An 18,154-nucleotide genomic window follows, 5' to 3' on the forward strand; every position below is an offset into this window, starting at 1 on the left:
GAAAAGTTGTCATTTTTGTAAAATTTTAAAATGCCATAAACGGTTTCAACAAATTGTTTTTGGTTTCTAAAATTTCAAGGCAAATGTGAGTTTGGTAAAAACTTTTAATCAAAAATATTTCAGTCTGGTCAAAAAGGTTAAAAAAAAAGATTTAGGAACCCAAAAAAAGTTTATTTGTCCTTAACAAGATGACATTTAGATGATACATCCAATCAATACTTATATGCTTCTGTGCAAAAATAAATAATCTATGAATTAAAAAAATGACAAAAATGCGTATACAAACTATAAAACTTTATTACGAGCCTACAATGATATTATTGATGGGAATGTGGATGAGTTTGACGAAGAACCCGATGAATCCCATAATGCAAAATCCTATGGCAGTGGCAATAGCGATTTTCTGAAATTCTGAATTCAAAATTAATAAAAGATGGTTACATATAAAAAGACAGAAAACTAATTCCAGATCAGCTGAAACGTGCAAACAGGGACCCTAAGTACAGGTTAGACTTATTATGAGTGGGCCTGGAATTTCCCTTGCACTGCAATTTGAAAAATCTGTTGTTCCTAATTGTTTTTGGCAGTGCCATTTGATTGTTTCAGATAGTTCGGAATTACCTCTCTGTTAGAACAGATGTATTATTTATATTTATACCTTTTCTGTCAGGCTTGGTGCATCTCTTGACCAATCGAATTGAGTCTTTGGCAAATTGTCGACCAGGTTCCAGGAACTTCAATACTTGATCCATAATTCTATTAATAAGGAACAATCTTAATATATATGTAAAACTGATATAAGATAATATGATGAATATCATTATCACTACCTAAAACCACATGTTGAATCTCAGAATTATTACTACAAAACTAATTAACATGAGGATAGGGGAAATTTAAAGCATGAAGTGGTTACCCATAAAGACGGGGGGGGGGGGGGGTCTTTGACAATTAAATTGGACTGAAATTGGAAAATTCATATCTTCAGGTTTTTCCTGAAAGACCTACAGAGGAAGACTTAAACAGCAAATGTTGAATCTCTTTAGGTGCTGAAAATTTGCAATATCTACATGACCACTTTAATTTCCTCAATGACCTTAGTAGCCGGTATAATTTGTTGGACCTTTTCTATAAATATGAGAAATCCAGGATAATAAATAGATCATAAAATATTTTGAGTACCAAAGAATTAATTTGATGATTTTTCTCTTTGCCTCAATATGTGACAACTGGCAATAGACGTCTTACATTTGGAAGGCCACAATAAGAGACATTAGGTGGCAGTACAGGATTGTTATTAGTCTATACAATACAAATTAATCAAGAGATGTACGTCAACATGAGAAATGGAAACCATAAGGCGTCATGAAGACGGCAAAATATTTAAATAAAACAATGGACTTGGGCACTATTTGGAAAGGTACAGTGGATATGATAAATGAACCTTGTGTACAAAAACAGCTTGTAAACGTATGGTTTAGGTAAATTGAATTTTACTTGTGCCCTTTTTGAGTTATGAGCATAATTTTTGAAATTGATGGTGAACTAGTCCTTTAGCCCTACGATAAAACAGACAAACCATGAAAGACTTACCACGGTATCAAACAAAATTAGTTTCAGCTATTCAAGTTAATAAGTAATGATAAAATGCGCTTCTGAAGAGAACTTCTTAACTGCAAATATCACTAATTCTTCTGGTAGTGAAAACTGTAAATTTGTCAGTTGATACGGCCACGACGACATAAAGCAGGGAGCGAATTGACAACGATACATGACGTGGAGTATTTCGACATTCGAGCAATTGTTTTTCAGTGTCTCGGTTCTCTTGAACAAAAAGTGTAAACCAATCGATGGCGACAGACCAACAATTGTTTAAGAGCAAGCAGGATACAAAATGGAAAGTATTTGTCAAAACAAAAATTGATTACTGAAAAGACTTTTCGGAAATGATCACCGAGTCCTATTCCATAGGATAAATTATTGAACGGAATTTTTGCTGACAGTAATTGGTCAAAAATTCTATTCGCCAATTTCATTGGGAAAAAACTTTCATTCTCACTTTCACATACCCCTAGAGCATCGGGCACCTGCACCTAATTGATCCCTATCAGCTGATCTTCTTCAACCAATCAGATTTATCCGCGGTGGCAATCGCCAATCAATTAATTGAAAACCAGCTAAGCAAAGTCTAACCTTCATGAACTGTGACGACCGCATAAGCCATTAGAAATGCATTTCTGTCATTATATGCATCGTGACAAATACAAATTCTTTATGTGGATTCAAATACAGCGTGTTCCAAAGCATAAGGATCTTGATTGCCAAAATAGATATCGATTTAGTTAAATAGGAAACTTATACTTGGTTTAAAAATTAGTTTAAGTTTTTTAAAAAATTGAAAAGAAGCGAAACACTGTATTTTTAAATTTTGGTCTATAGTTTCTGAACTAAATTGATAGTTATTTTAGGTGTAAAATCATAATGGAGCACTTTTTTACGTACACAGCGGTGACATTTTAAAAGTGTTCTATTGTCATTATTTTTTTAATTATGGGGGGTAAATTTCAAAATTCTTAGAGACGCCATTTGAAGTTTTTTCAGAAAAGGCTTAAAAATACCTTTTAAATCAATTCAATTCATTTAAACCAGTTAATTGGTGGATTTCATTATCTCAATTCTAAAATGCAATGTTTGTCATAGTAGGCCTTGCAATATTTTGTCTTCCATTATGCAAAACAAAAGACAAATTACTGCTCTCAGTTTCAAAGTTGATTTGCCAGTGAATTGGCTTTATTCCTAGATTGCTTCATAAATAGCAGACCCTTCAATTTACAACTAAAGTTTCAATCTGCCGCCCATACTCTGTGAGTATTGTTTTCGGAGATTCTTGCAGCTGTTATCCCTCGCTTTGTAGGAATTCAATTTGGACCGCAAAACTTCCAGTATCAACTTCAAAATTGGTAAGTTTGTACAAAAGTTCCACAATTAGAGCTCTTCTATTTAATATATTTTACCACGCTTTGGCCAAGGTTTTTGGTATTCCGTCTTGTACAGTACTTCTAGAGGAATTTGTTATTTGCACCGTCGCCTTTAAGAGATTTTGTTTAGAGTAGCAGCTTGATATCTTCAAAAGTTGCATCAATTGTGGACAATTTCTTAAGTTTGTCTTTGTCTTCAGTATGTATAGCAAAGGATGTGGATTTCGTAGATGTAGCCAAGACCTTTCTTGACTACTTTCTTGATTGGCTAGGTTGTGACCAATGTATTTATGCAACTTTGACTATAAACAGTTAAAATTTGAATATATGACTACATTTCGTAATGTTCATTATTTCTATTATTTTAAATAATCAGCTGTGGCTCTTCGTGACGTCACAACAGTTCTGTCTCAGTTAAGAGAATTAGCAACACAGCAATTCGCGAATTTGGCAGCAATGATGACATTTAGTAATGTCAATTTGATATTTGCCAATGCCAATAATAACTATTAGGTGCCCCTTAATTTTATTTTAGTCAGTTTTTGAGGAATTTTCTCCAGACGTCGATTTTTAAAGTAAATGGTGTGGTGGATTTCTGGTTGTTATAGTTGTCTTAAACTTCAGATTTTGTACAGTAACACTTTTGGTTACTGTGGAGCGTTAGCAACAACCAACCACACCAAAAGCCAAAAAGGTGACTAAAAATGGACGTTATGTTTTTATGTGCTAATTGGTATCCAAAATTCGTATTTCCCCATAATCCGGTTTAACAAATACCGCAGTTTCAGGAACGTTGTTTATGTATATATCTTATCTACATAAAGCCACCCTTACTTACTTTTTTTGATGGAAGAGTATTCTTCCAGGCGGCATTTAAGGCTTCAATGAATTTATAATACTAATTTTATTTTTATTTCTGTACATACTACATCGCGTCAATTTACCTACAGTTTCTCTCCGTTAGTGGTGCTTTTAAGTGCTTAAATGGAAGCTGAACCTGTTCCCTCGGATTCCAAAGAAGTCTTGCATGAAAAAGAGGACCCTGGCCCTGCTCGATCTGAGTTGAAGGAGGAGGTGGTACTGCCAGTACCTACAGAGCCCTTTAATGAAACTGAAAAGAAACTTCATTCCAAGGTTGTTGAGGCACATAAAGATAATGAGGAAAAAGGGGATGAAGATGTTCCTGAGGACTTCTTTGATGATTTCTTGAAGGAAGATTTTATGGCTGGTTTGGATATTGTGGATGAAGATGTTGAATATGTTCCAGAGAGTAATAATGAACAAAACTCCATTAAAGATAGTGGTTCCAAGGAAAGAGAGAAAATAGATAATACAGTACATTTTAAGGAATCTCCTTCAGAACTCTATTTCAAACAAAAAAAGACAAAGACGAAGAGAAATATCAAACAGGATGTGGAACTTAAGAAATCGAAACAGGAATCAGAAGACATGAGAAGTTTCAAGAAGACCCTTTCAGAAAAAGAAAGAAATGTCGACTCTGATAATTTTGACATTAGAAGAGACCCTGAAAAGACCCGAAAGGCAATTCAACGGGACAAAATCAAAACTGCTAAAGACAAAGAAAAGAAACTAATTACTGACATTGTCCAAACAGGTTTAGTGCCACCAGGTATGGAACTTGAGTTTAATATGGAGGAAGTTTGTAAAAAGTCTGAGGAAGAAACTACTAACCTCAGAGAAATGAGTCCACAAATTAGTACTGAAAACTCTAGCAAAAAGTTGTCACCTAGTAGCATCACAAAACTAAAAAAAACACCAAAAAAAAGAAAATCTAAGACACCTAGAAATAGTAGGGATCGCAGTAGAAAACGAAGTCCTTTTGCACGCAGGAGCCCTACAATGAGAGGCAGCCCCCTATTGAAGGGAAGCCCATTGTTGAGACCAAATCACCTGTTGAGGCGAAGTCCTCTATTAAGACGTAGCCCACAAAGATACAGTCCTCACAGGCGCAGGTCTCCAAGGAGGTCTCGAAGCCCTCTGAGACGAAGAAGCCCATTGCCAAGGAGGCGGTCCAGGAGTCGCAGTATTACTAGAAGGAGTCCTCATTTTCCTAGGTCGAGAAGCCGTGAAAATTATTGGAGATTCAGAAGAGATAGTCCATTAAGCAGAAGAAGGAGGAGCAGTTCGAGAAGCCCCAAAAGACAACGTAGAGACGAAAAAAAGTCTTTCCTGGAAGAATTGGTGGCCAAATTAAACGAAACACATCCAACATCTACACCAGCTGTGCCAATGGCCTCTAGCAGCGCAAATGTTGGGACTAATTTCATGCCTGTAGTGACACCTCTACCACAGTTCTTCACGCCCCAACCTACACTAGTAGCACCAAAGCCTGATATCTATGACGAAAGCTTCTTCATAGGCTCAGCTCCGCCAACCACCAAATCTTTGCAAGTCGCCAGAGCTCCACCACTGAATGCCAACACTCAAGAAAACGGAATACCGAAGTCCCAAGAAGCAACCAAAGTAATAAAATTCCAGTATTTCACTGTAGCACTTTTTAATTTCCTTCTGGTTTTTTAGCTGTATGAAGATAAGAAGATTAATCTTAGTGATTTCTTGGCTATTACTGCCAAGCCTCAAGGTGTGATATTACTATGTTTTTAGTATGTTTTTTTATTATCGTCGGGTAGGGAGGCGAGTGTCTTTTCTAATTTTTTTATATTTCTTTACGCAGTGAGTAGTAGTAGTACATCGTCGGCGAAATTGCAGGAGAAAGTCAAAGGTAAGTTGATTTATGAAAATTGTGATTTCTTATTAATTGCAGGGTTGGCGAAGAAAAGTTATAATATCGAGGTGGAAAGTGTTTCTTTTCTGTTCAGGTTAGGCCCACCCGTCTTGTGCCACTTTCCACCTAAGGAAAACGTAAGAACAGACATCGTTACATTATTATATACAGGATGGTTCGCTTTATATTAATACCAAACCAACCCCTTCACCAAATGATAGATAACATTAAAGTAATCATTTCCAGAGTTTCGAAACTGATTACGGCCCTGTCTCTTTATTTCACTTTGTGCACAAGTGGCCCCTATTTGCCTCCCAAAATTGCAGCCTGATTCATGAAGTGCCAGGGTAGCACTTAATGTCATCATAGAAAAGGACATTTGCAGACAACAAATATAGACTATCTAAAACTGCCTTAAAATTTTGCTCTTAGATTTAAAATCAAACCACGCCACCGATTGATTATTCTACAATTTTGTAGTTTCTTGTATCGGCCCTGAAGTTTACTGCCTGTTTCGTGGAAGCACAGAGCAATTTCAACATCAAATTAAAAGTACAATTAGCGTGATGAATTGCCAGTAACGTTGTCTATCGTTTAGCGAAATCTTGGTACTATAAAGTGGATCACTCTGTAAATAACCCATTTTTTGGCCGTATCTCTTATATATCCAACAGAGAGATGACCCGTCTCACTTTTGCGCATGTTTGAAAGAGGACAAAAATATCATTTTGCATAGGTTTGGTCCTTCAGAAATATTTGGTAGAACTCCCGAAAGGTGTATTGCGCAAATTTCTGACGGTTCGGAAACAGTTACCTCTCTGTCGGAACAGACCTCTATTCGTAGTTTCTGCCAGCCCTGTATATTCCTAAAAGAAATTCTCGAAATTGTTTCGGTGACAGTGGGCCCGCAATTCCGCTACAGTGTTATTATCAGTGCAATATAATGACTAAACCATTGATGTGCCTCAATGGCTTCCAGTAATCCAACGTTGCCAAGACGCCGTCAAAATCCTGAATGAAAGAAGATTTTCGGGCCCCTTGGTGGTGCAAAAATCCAGCTCCTATGCCTGCTCGACAGATATGACTATGTCTCCTCTACTGCGGAAACCTCTGGTTCAGCTCCCTTTTACCACACCAGGAATAAAGACATCCGGCGACGTGGATTTTAAGAAGTGCTGCGAGTTTTTGTTGTATCGAATTGGAATTGAGAAGCGATTAGTTAAATGTGAAGATACTGCACAAATACTGCTCAGAGAAGCTCCAAAGAAAGACGTCAATCCACTTCCCAAATCTCACGCTAAATTGTTTCTTGATCCCTCTGTTGCAATCAATTCCTCGTCAAAGTCTTTCAGCACTCAAACCGACAAAGAACTTTCGAGGTGTCAAGAGTGCTTAAAGCGGAAAAATGTGTTATATTCTAATTGTGCTGTTCAAGCCGGTGAGGTTTTACTAAAATTCTCTGTGAGCACTCAAGTCACCGAGGCAGACTTCTATTCGATGATACCGAAAACCCAATCGCTGGCCTCATTGACCCCGGCTCAGTTGCTTGGAAAACAGTCGATGATCCCTGACGCTTTCAGAGTCAATTCTTCGACCATCGACCAACTGAGGGCGAGCGTAAATAGGCTCAATAACGCCCAAGGGCGGTACGTTCCTAGCCCACCTCTTCCGCCGCCTATTCCCATGCAGTTCGTCAATCCCCCGATGAGCATGTTTACCCCCCAACAACCTTCAGCCTATCGCCATCCTAGTGTAAACCCTCCTAACATTCGACCCCCAAACTACTATAACGAGGACAGAAGGAAGTGGAATTGAAGTTTTTTTGGTCTTCAATGAGTGGCTTTTGAGGTGATCTTTGGCAATTGTTATGGACTTTGGTATGTAGGTGTCTGTAACTTCAAATATAGTTATTTAAAGTTGGCAGAGTGTATTATTTAACCGCCCGGTGAGGGAGATTAGGGAAAGGGTTGTTAATAAATACGGCTTTATTCATCAGACGTTATTACAGGAGGACGGTGCGCATTCGTTTCAACCAATAACAACACTAATATGTTGAAAGTAAAACGAAAAGAGCAGAAGGCACTTTTAAGATAAATGGAAAGCAACAATTTGGCAAATTACAACAAAAATAACAACTATATACAGAGTATATAACATTTAGCGTGGTAACAGAAATGTGACTTATAACTTAATGCCTAATATAATTATTCGTTAATGTGTAAATGGCTCTATGTAATGATATAGCAATGTATATGTAATATAATTTACGACAATGATTTACATTACGTTATGTAAAGGTTAAACATTAATATAATTCGCTGTAAATGAGTAAATAATCGTGAAGTACTCACATACCACTCTACTTGTATCAGTTTGGACCCGAAACTCTGAAGATAATAATCTTCCATTTAATATATAAAGACAAATATCGCTAATTTCATAGTGTAAATTTTAAATATAATATAAGTAATTTATAAATATATTAGGAACAGGCTGGTATTGTTACAATTATTAAAGCTACCGCGCGTCAATATCAATAGTTTTCTTTACATCCTAAATATCTATTAAATATAAGAATGGAAGGCATTCAATAAGACGCTTTTTGGTCTGTTTGGTACAATATCGGGGGAAGGAGCACAAAATACCTGCTATAAAATATATAATATACACAAACAAACAGCGTAAGTAACAAAATACTTTGGTTAAAGAACAGTACTTAAAAAATGCAACAAAATTTATCACAGTTACTATATACCTACGTTTTATAGTTATATAAAAGCTGAAGTAAGTAGTATAATGTGAAACGCACTCTTATATAACTTGGTGTTTTTATTATTTGATACACGTGATGATTTGTGATAATAAATTGAAGAAAAAGCACTATATTGGCCATCTTTGGTATCCTTCAAGGAAATCGATTTTTTGTCAGTTAAAAACTGAGTGATGCTACAAAGAGATATTGTGCGTGCTGGACATGCGTACCAGGAAATATAAAAGGCAGTTTGGATATACAGGGAGGTCACTTCTACAATGCGCATTGTAAGAGTGACCACCTTGTATGCCTCAATTAAAAATGAAAATGACTGAAAATTTTGAACTTTGTATTGTCCACACATACATTTTTGGGTTTGTCGATGAAGCCAAAAATAGAGACCTTTGCAGGCTTTCATTTCTGTACAGTTTCAGACACATGATTAAAACTTAAATATTATTCATTTTAATTCATTCATTTATGCGTAAGAAGTAAGTCTGATGCCACAAGAAATGGTGGATCTATTCCTTACGTTACGCGCCAGTTCGATTTGGTTTGCCTGGCTGATTATGGCATTATTCTCCAAGTCAAAGATCAGTCCCTAATATTTTGAAAATATAAAATTAAACGTATTTTTTATATTAAAAAATTACTCTAAAGAAGAATACTATAGACGATATCGTTATTGACGTTTATAACATCACTAAAAAGAAAAATTCACCTCTTATGCCTTATGTTACTAAAGCTCTGCAAGGGCCTTAATGCGAAATTGATAATTTTAAGTTTATAGAAAAAGCTTCCACGAAAAATTACTACATTTTCATGGAACAGGTAGTGAATTAGTTCTGAGATCGTAGTTTGTGACAAATATTTTACGTTGAACATTTTTAGAGTTTCCAAGATGATCCGTCTTTTTTATATAATGTATGGAGATCGAATTTGCATGCAAAATGATTTGAATGCTTCATGAAAACAAGGAAATTGCAAGAATCAAGCAACCAGCCAACTGGTTAGAGATTGTGCAATAATAAATAATTATAGCGGCAAAATGGTTAACGTTTTTTGCTGTCTCTGTTTTTCTGATCTCCGAAATGTCCGAGATCGACAGCTTAAAACAGCCACTTTACCACTATTGAAGATTTATATAACATAAAATGAGCACCTTTTCTCATATATTGAAGACTCTTTACGTTCACGAAAAATCAACAAATTGAGAAATGTAGGCTTAAAACAGAGAATCCTGTTTATACAGAACACAAAATTTTCAATTACGGCCATTTACATTAAAATACCGTGGTAATGGCGGTTATTTTTCGAAGTTACACCATCACTCAAATGCGTCAGAGTTATTACATTTTAATTATTATTTTTTAGTTTTCATGGGTTTTGAAGTAAAATCTAGGGAAGAGACAACTTTGACTTAAGTTACTGTTAATAAGATCAATTTATGGCGAATTCGATTGCTCGCCCAGTACGCATTCGGTGCAGCAATACGATTGGCGAAAACTACCTGTGCCTGTCTAACACGTTACCAAATCATAATAAAACAAGGAGAGCCGAAAAAGTCGGTCATATGACCATACTGCATGCATACGGGCGTGGGTGTTCCAGTGCGCTATTGGCTAAAGCTATTCGAGTAATTTAGTATTTTTCCATAAAATGTGAATTTGCCTCCTACAAACATGTTTCCACCATAGCGAAACGAACCCAGTTCACATCCCTTGACAGCAATTATGCACACCAAATTTTTATTTTTCTGGAAGCTCTAACTGCTGTTTTTTCTCCCCCTCGCATTGCCTTCTACCTTTCAGTAAATAAACATTCATATTGTCCTTCCCTTTAACGTAGACCAGTCCCCGGTGCTCGAACTCGAACCTCTTTTCCAGTACGGACAAACAGTGCTCCCCAACTTGAATCCTTCCATTAACTCCGGTGCTATCCATTCTCGAGGCAATGTTGACGGCATCGCCCCAGATGTCATAGTACAACTTAGTGTTTCCTATAACCGCAGCAGTAACATCACCAAAGTTGTACCCGATGCGAATAATCAGGTTGAACTCCAGTAAATCTTCGTTGAATCTTTCCACCACGTTCTGCATGTCCATGGCGAAATCCATTAGGACGTAAAGGTGTTCGTTGGGATCTTGCTGGAGTGAGCGCATTTGCGAATTTAGGCCGCTGGCCGCCATAAAAGTCGACCCGATAGTCTTGATTTTTTCTATTGTGTCCTTGTATTCGTCCTTGTTATATAAAAGCTCGTCAAAGTCTGCTATTAATTCATTGAGCACTCTTAGATACTCGCGTCCACCCTCAAAGCTTTCGTCGTACATTTCATTGAAGTTCACAATACTAGCGAAAATAATCCCCACATCCTTGAAATTCTCTGAGTACTTGGCATCCTTTTTCAATTGTTCCGCCACATGCTCAGGAACTATGTTGTAAATGAGGTAGTCTGCTTGGTTTTTCAGCTCTTGCACGTAGCTTTTGTCGCGATTAGCTACGTAGTTCGCGTGGTAGCTCAGTCTATACCCAATCTCGAATTCTTTGTTCAGAAACCACACCAAGATCAGCAGCATGGCCAAATTGAGGACTACGTTCGAGTTTTTGTAGTAACACCTACTACTATCACCAACATTGGTGACGTTATAAGCGGTCACGAGGGAATTGTCTAATGGATGTTGACACTGATTGGCTACGAAAAAGACCGTAAAAACTACCCCTAAAACCGTAGCAATGCTACTTTTCATCCAACAATTCAGCTGGGTAAAATTGCAGAAGTGCAACAACCCTACGAAGAGCGGATAAGTGAATAAGTGCAACTGATGGAGCTTCAAAGTGAAATTTGCAGCAAAATTGATAACTGCGGATAACATGGGAATGCTCACTAAAATGGCGCCGAAAAAGTTCCAACGGAAAAATCTGGAGCACCAACATGTTCGATCTGTCCATCGCACCACCGAAACTAGACATAGGCCCAAATTTAACAACTGCAAGAGGGCGCAAACGACGAAAGTCCCCCACCATATGGCCGTCACCTCATATACTAGGGCCAAACTAATGGAAACTATAAGGAACACGAAACAAGACACGCAAATATCCACGTAAGTATTGAAACGAGAGTTAGCGAGGGTGTCCACCGCCTTCTCCTGATGGCTGAACGAATGCACTTTATCTCGATAATCCCGCTCCATGTCCTCGTTTTTAAAGAACAAAGTCCAACGCGAGAGGGGTGGCTTTATGAAATATGAACCTTGAGAATTCGAATTGTCCTGCACACATTTAATTAGTTGTCGATCCGACTGCTTGCGCAAGTTTTGAATCCCGGCGCCGTATTTGTCGAAAAAGGGACCATGTGGAGGAAAAGTGGATAGTTTGGGTACTACAGGGATCGAGTTCATAGAGATTTGACTGGAAGTGTAGTAACCCGAAACGCGGTGCTGCAATCGATCTTGGTTCAACAGTCGGTGGTCGATCTACCACCAAGAAATCTTGAGTAAACTGAGAAGATTTATATACATTTATGACCTCACCTGTATGCTGCTTTTCCTGCTGTTGCTTTTGATTCCCGAGTCTTTCCTACTATGGCACGATTCTTCGTCCAGCATCGCCATACTGGAAAGTCGGCTTGGGACATCGAAGGAACGTTTCGGTCTTTGAAAATTGCCGACCGTTACCGTGGCACTCCTCGCCCTAAAATAATAAGAAATGCCTGTTGAGAATACTGTTTTGTGATAATTCAGAGGCGAAAATGTTATCTATAAGAAATATGTTTAGAATAATTTCAACAGATCGTTGTTAATTTGATTCAAAATGGCATCCTGGCATTGCGCTTAGCCATACATATACAATGTTTGTGAAAAACACAAAAAACTCCAATTGGAGGCAACTGTTGTTGCAAAATTTTAGTGTAGTATTACTACTTCGTGTTTAATTTCTGACAACTTTCCTTAATTTACCTTTCAAATGGTTCTACGCCACCATCGGGATTAGGAGATTTGCCTCTTCGTGATCTGCTACTGCCGGTCCTGGTCAACAGCGACAAATCCGCTTTACCGTATTGTCCCCTGTAACTCCCTGTAAAAAGTCACTGTAAAATCATCATTTACCGGAAATTTAGTGCAAACTACGAACCAACCTGCCCTGATAAATTCCACCCCGGGGCCGTAATCAAACGCGCCGATATCGCTTCGTGAATGACTTATATACGATTTAATGTCGATAGTGTCCTTGTTTATGGAACAGTCTTCATATCTCGATGCTAAAGTTGTTACAGAATCCTTTTTCTTGCCGTTTAATGTAACAGATTCGATTATTGCAGGAACCTAAAAGAGTACAAATTAATAACATTTTTCTATTTCGAGTTTGAATTATTACCTGCTGATATCCATCTTCACTTGCATCGGTGGCTCCAGAAACGAAATCCACATCAATATCCGGTTTACTACTGCTGGTGCTAGTTTTCCTCATAAATTTTGGCATTTTCCAGTTCTTTAGTTTTATTGAGTATTTTCCTGAGCTGGCGGTTGAGGTAGGCGTTTTGATGCTTTCCACGGTGACGCTGTCCGGCTGGTCCTGTTCGTTCTCTGAATCTACAAAAAGCATGTTCCTGACGAATATAATATAGAAAAAGAAGTGCGAATTTTTACCCAAAATACTTGGCAAACTGCTGGCCTTCATGATGCATGAATCTGGCGAAAGAAAGTTTTTATTTTGAGGTGAGTTTAAGTGGGTGGTATCACAGGAAAGAACTCTGGGTCTTGAATGGGGAGACAGAGAGGTTATGGAGGTGGGAGGAGAAACGAAAAGCTGCAAAGAATTTGTGTACTTTTGCCTTCCCTCTGAGCGAAAGCTCCCTTGATACGAAGGACAATTATCCGTCTTTCTTCCAAGAATAAAATAAGTTTTCAATCCTACAATCAAATATATTAAAACTCACTGACTTAATAAAAAGGCAACCTCACCAGAAACGCAATCCCCATCTTCAAGTAAATACTGATCTTTGAGAAAAGTTCTCGTTTTTTCAGAAATATGCACCATTCCTGGCTTTCCAGTGCTTTCCATTTTGTTGGCCAAAGATACGTCATTGCTCCACACATCGAACTTGAATCTCTTAGTACCTACAATACCGCACAACACTGTCCCAGTGTGTATTCCCACTCTCATATTAATCCCCTCGTGTTTTTCTTGGTCAAATTGTTTAATCGCCTGTATCATGCTGAGTCCCATTTCGACGCAGCACTGCGCATGGTCCGTCCTAGCTTTAGGGCATCCAGATACACAATAATAACAATCTCCTAAAGTGGATATTTTTTCGCAGCAGTGGTCCTTACACAAATCATCAAATCGTTGGAAAAGATTATTCAAAATTTCCACTAATTCTTCCGCACTCTTCGTACTGGACATTTTGGTGAACCCAACAATATCAGCAAAAAGAATACTAACATCGTTCATGGTGTCCATATTAAAAGGCCGAAAGAGCGATCGGAGATCGTTGTTTCCAGACTCTCCTGAAGGTCTCCTTGCGAAGCTTTCGTCCTCGTTCAGAAGCCAATTGGCCACGCTCGGAGGCATCAACGAATGGATCATATTTTCTTTGAGTCTTTTCTCCAATTCCAGCTGCTTCCTCACCAAAAGACTTTGTCCCACTTTCATGAAAGTTTGCCTCATTCGGACATTATTCATCAAATAAATGTGCAAACCTATGAGGTGTATTGCCACGTAAGACAACATTTTCACAAAAACGATGGATACTTTGGAAACAGTTTCGGCATCGGAGACCGGTCTGAAAACTGCACTCACCAATAGCTCGAAACTAATGGAGTATAAAATAGCCAAAGTTAAGGCCATGTAAAGCTTTACAGGTATCAAAGTGTAAATTAATATCAATAATTGGATGCAGAGACAAATTTGTCCTCTTTGGGATAGGATCAGAAAGAGTAAACTTAAGGTGGCCGAGCATATGGCATAACCCAGCGATATTGAATAAATGTGCTCTTGGAACAGCTTTGTGTACGTCAAAAAGAGAACTAATATGTTGTAGAGCAGTAGTATAAAAAAGAGTATCACTTGAAGTGTTAAATTTCTGGTAAAGTCAATAAGGAATCCCTGGCAAATCAAATATATTAACCAGAAGATTGACTCGCAAATTGAGTAATAGATCGCATATCTGAAACAATAATTACTGTTACTTTAGCTATACAATTACTTCCAGATACATCACCTAAGTTTAAATCTATAATGAGGAAATGCACTTTTTTTGTACTGATCTTCGAGTATTTCCGAATCGAATGTGGGATCCCACCAGGATTTTTGAGAGGCCCTTTCAAAGGGTATAGGAAAGAACTTTCCCCAACATCTGAAAAGGACAAGAAAGGCTATGTTACAAAGCTGCTAGGTATTTAATATTTCAAGAACTGTGAATTGAAACTTATTTTTAGGTATCTATGATCCATGAGTGCATTAATTGATTCCCAAATCATAAAATTTTTAGGAATCACACAGACTGAGCTGTGAGCTAAATTCTCGGGATACAAGAGGATATATACTGATGCTCTACTAGAATTGCCTGATAGCAACAGTGGCGGTGGCGTTTTCAACCAAGAAAGACCATCAGCATCTATGGGTTCAGTAGAAGACATGATGTCAACATATCTAATTGTGTCACAGTTAACTGTACTGTGATTCCAAGAGTGCGATCCAGAAAATTCATAAATTGGCTGGGTCTTAAGACCAGACGATATACAGGGTGTCCCAGATAAGGATGAACAGCATGGGGATCTTGGAAACGGTAATAGATACAAAATGGTTTAAATTGGGAAAAAGTTGGGCAATTTAAAGCAAATTAATAATCTGTTTTTATATCGACGAAATTCCGAATGGTTACGAAGATATCCGGAAAAAAACGAATTTGGCGGTTTTCGTTTTTTGCAAATAACTCTTATACGGTTATAGTTAGAGGAATAAAAGTTTTACATTATTAAAGCACTTTTTTGAGAACTGTTTAGCAGTGTTGCCAGTTTTCTTGTTACATCCTTACTTTCGGAGAAAAATGAGTAAACTTTTGATTTTCATATGGGCGTGATATCAATTATTTATATTTTCAAAATCGTCATAAAATTCCCTTTTCAGCCATGCATTACATTTAATATTTTTCTCAGAAACTCTATGAGTTATAGCCATTAAAGCATTTTTTGATAAGTAGGCCATGATTTTGACTTATAGTAATGGTGCACATTAAATAAATGAATGCTGTGGAAACGTCAACATTATTTAAAAGTATAAATATATTACTGGTATCACCCTAAAATTAAAAAAATAATTGTTTCAAATTATGTATTTAATAACAACAATGCGGCTAAACTTGGATCGAATCAAATGTTGACGTTTCCACAGCATTCATTTATTTAATGTGCACCATTACTATAAGTCAAAATCATGGCCTACTTATCAAAAAATGCTTTAATGGCTATAACTCATAGAGTTTCTGAGAAAAATATTAAATGTAATGCATGGCTGAAAAGGGAATTTTATGACGATTTTGAAAATATAAACAATTGATATCACGCCCATATGAAAATCAAAAGTTTACTCATTTTTCTCCGAAAGTAAGGATGTAACAAGAAAACTGGCAACACTGCTAAACAGTTCTCAAAAAAGTGCTTTAATAATGTAAAACTTTTATTCCTCTAACTATAACCGTATAAGAGTTATTTGCAAAAAACGAAAACCGCCAAATTCGTTTTTTTCCGGATATCTTCGTAACCATTCGGAATTTCGTCGATATAAAAACAGATTATTAATTTGCTTTAAATTGCCTAACTTTTTCCCAATTTAAACCATTTTGTATCTATTACCGTTTCCGAGATCCCCATGCTGTTCATCCTTATCTGGGACACCCTGTATATAGAAACTGGAGATAAGTCAAGAGATCGTGATGATGCCAATTGCGCTAGAGAAATAAAGAGGTTGATTGATTGGTAGCATGCAGCTGCAAGGAAAACAATTTGATTGAGCCTAGGGTAATTCATCTTAAAATAATTAAAGGGTCAAAATTAGTATTATTACTAAAAATTATAGGAAGATTGCCAACAGTTTAATGGTTGACTAAGCGTAAAAAATCGCTTCAGTATTAGTATGCTTTATAGATTAAACGCATTGCATTGTTTGATCCCTAAAGATCTTCCTAGAATCCACACCTATTGTCTTTGTCAATGTAGACAGGTAAGTCTATTAAAAAGAGTATGAATTAAGCGCTAAAAAGTAAAAAAAAAGAAAGTTTTTTTCAATGAAATACTGTATCATTAAACAAGACAATTCACATTAACACAAATCAATTAGATATTTAAACAATTACATGAGCATTTTTGAGGTTACCCTTTTACTGTTATGGTAATCAATCAAACCACAAAATTAAATTTAAAAATAGACCCAACATTACACTTACAAACCTCTGGGTTTAAAACAAACTTCCTTATTTAAATCAAATATCATTACTTGCATTATCTTTGAAAATAATTTAGATACATTCATAACAGAGACTCACCCAGATTCCCTAGACATCTGTGCCAACATGACCTGAAAGTTGGGGTCCAGGGACAGTTGCACTTGTTCTTCATCCACAATGTCCGAAGGATGGTCATCTTGAATTGCCTCTGCCTTCAAGTATCCAACTGAATTGACTACTTCAGAGGGCATAATTACAGTTTAGGCTTATACTTGGTTCTTCATCACATTGCTAGGAAATTGGTTAGGCTGTCGCAAAGATTACCCCCTGAAGAGCAATTTTTGGTATGAAACTATCTGTGAAAGCAGATTAAATCCAAAATTTCAAGCTAATAACAATGAATTCTACAACTTGGCATCAAAAAATTAGTTGGCACATAAATTCCAGGAATTTGGCTGGAGTTTTTGGAAAACCAATGTTCCTAATTTTATGAAGCATAAATTACACTGTGCCATGCAAAGGTTGTTTTACAAATAGTACAACATTCAAAGGCAATAAATCATGCAATTTTGTTTGCATAGCACAACCTGCTGTCAGATTATCTGGCTATTTCAATATGGGAGTTAAGTTAATTTCTTTTGCTTGGGTTGCTATTAATTCCTAGAGATAAACATGTGTGTGAGCGAATACCACCACTTTCATACCAAAGCTATGAAAGATTTCAGGTTCTGAAAAAATATAATGGCAAAGAGAGGAAATGAAATGTGTGGCCACTACGTATCCCTTCAAATCTACTCCACATTATAATTGTTCAGGAAGTCCCATAAAGACTTCCAGATTTTGTTGCTTACCGTTCCCATCCAATTTAAGTATCGTTCCCCACTTCCATATCCGGCGAATAACTAACACTGGTCCGGAACCCTTTGAGTAATCTTTATTTCTAGAATTTGAGCTACAGACATAATACTTTCAAGACCTAAACTTAATAGAAATAAAACTGTTTGGCAATCTAAAATCAACAAGCATTATTATTCAAAACAGCGAATTTGGGTATTAATTAAAATCTGTTGATAAGCAACGGAGACGGTCGTTGATTTGAGGAGCGTTTAGGCCACAAGAGATCTGCATTTGCCGACTAATGGTTTATTAAAAATTGCTAATTACATATGGATTTTACAGGCGGATCGTACAATTATTTAAAAAACATTTTTTTTATTGACGCGTGACGAATCTGA

At 37.0% G+C, this 18,154-nt stretch overlaps 3 protein-coding genes across 4 annotated transcripts; 1 reads left to right on the plus strand and 2 right to left on the minus strand.

The window, feature by feature from the left end:
- Positions 1-150: 150 nt before the first annotated feature.
- On the minus strand, positions 151-1,746 carry LOC136408491 (protein transport protein Sec61 subunit gamma). Its single transcript, XM_066389483.1, has 3 exons — positions 1,594-1,746; positions 659-756; positions 151-411 (listed from the first exon to the last, which is right to left on the minus strand). The coding sequence occupies exons 2-3, from the start codon at positions 750-752 to the stop codon at positions 299-301; spliced, it is 207 nt and encodes a 68-aa protein (XP_066245580.1). The 5' UTR covers positions 753-756; positions 1,594-1,746; the 3' UTR covers positions 151-298.
- Positions 1,747-3,469: 1,723 nt separating this feature from the next.
- On the plus strand, positions 3,470-7,644 carry LOC136408451 (uncharacterized). The gene is made up of 5 exons (XM_066389425.1): positions 3,470-3,672; positions 3,943-5,462; positions 5,520-5,580; positions 5,674-5,721; positions 6,704-7,644. The coding sequence occupies exons 2-5, from the start codon at positions 3,963-3,965 to the stop codon at positions 7,537-7,539; spliced, it is 2,445 nt and encodes an 814-aa protein (XP_066245522.1). The 5' UTR covers positions 3,470-3,672; positions 3,943-3,962; the 3' UTR covers positions 7,540-7,644.
- Positions 7,645-7,691: 47 nt separating this feature from the next.
- Ac13E (Adenylyl cyclase 13E) lies at positions 7,692-18,125 on the minus strand. 2 transcript variants are annotated; one of them, XM_066389410.1, is made up of 10 exons: positions 17,771-18,125; positions 17,019-17,246; positions 14,697-14,831; positions 13,438-14,642; positions 13,123-13,386; positions 12,851-13,065; positions 12,612-12,798; positions 12,433-12,550; positions 12,007-12,166; positions 7,692-11,949 (listed from the first exon to the last, which is right to left on the minus strand). In XM_066389410.1, exons 2-10 carry the CDS (start codon positions 17,168-17,170, stop codon positions 10,225-10,227), a joined length of 4,161 nt encoding a protein of 1,386 aa, XP_066245507.1. In that variant the 5' UTR covers positions 17,171-17,246; positions 17,771-18,125; the 3' UTR covers positions 7,692-10,224. The 2 variants fall into 2 exon arrangements, with proteins under 2 accessions (XP_066245507.1, XP_066245506.1); XM_066389409.1 differs by lacking the exon at positions 17,771-18,125 and having other exon boundaries at positions 17,019-17,455.
- Positions 18,126-18,154: the final 29 nt, after the last annotated feature.

The sequence above is a fragment of the Euwallacea similis genome, chromosome 4 (genome assembly GCF_039881205.1).
Source record: "Euwallacea similis isolate ESF13 chromosome 4, ESF131.1, whole genome shotgun sequence".
Taxonomy (NCBI): Eukaryota; Metazoa; Arthropoda; class Insecta; order Coleoptera; family Curculionidae; genus Euwallacea; species Euwallacea similis.

Coding starts and splice junctions, on each gene's coding strand:
- LOC136408451 (XM_066389425.1), top strand. CDS start 3,963: ATGGAAGCTGAACCTGTTCCCTCGGATTCCAAAGAAGTCTTGCATGAA. Junction 5,463..5,519: donor AGTCCCAAGAAGCAACCAAA/GTAATAAAATTC, acceptor CTGGTTTTTTAG/CTGTATGAAGATAAGAAGAT. Junction 5,722..6,703: donor ATTGCAGGAGAAAGTCAAAG/GTAAGTTGATTT, acceptor AATGGCTTCCAG/TAATCCAACGTTGCCAAGAC.
- LOC136408491 (XM_066389483.1), bottom strand. CDS start 752: ATGGATCAAGTATTGAAGTTCCTGGAACCTGGTCGACAATTTGCCAAA. Junction 412..658: donor CACCAAGCCTGACAGAAAAG/GTATAAATATAA, acceptor TTTTGAATTCAG/AATTTCAGAAAATCGCTATT.
- Ac13E (XM_066389410.1), bottom strand. CDS start 17,170: ATGCCCTCTGAAGTAGTCAATTCAGTTGGATACTTGAAGGCAGAGGCA. Junction 12,799..12,850: donor GTGAAGATGGATATCAGCAG/GTAATAATTCAA, acceptor GTACTCTTTTAG/GTTCCTGCAATAATCGAATC. Junction 12,551..12,611: donor GGTGGAATTTATCAGGGCAG/GTTGGTTCGTAG, acceptor GACTTTTTACAG/GGAGTTACAGGGGACAATAC.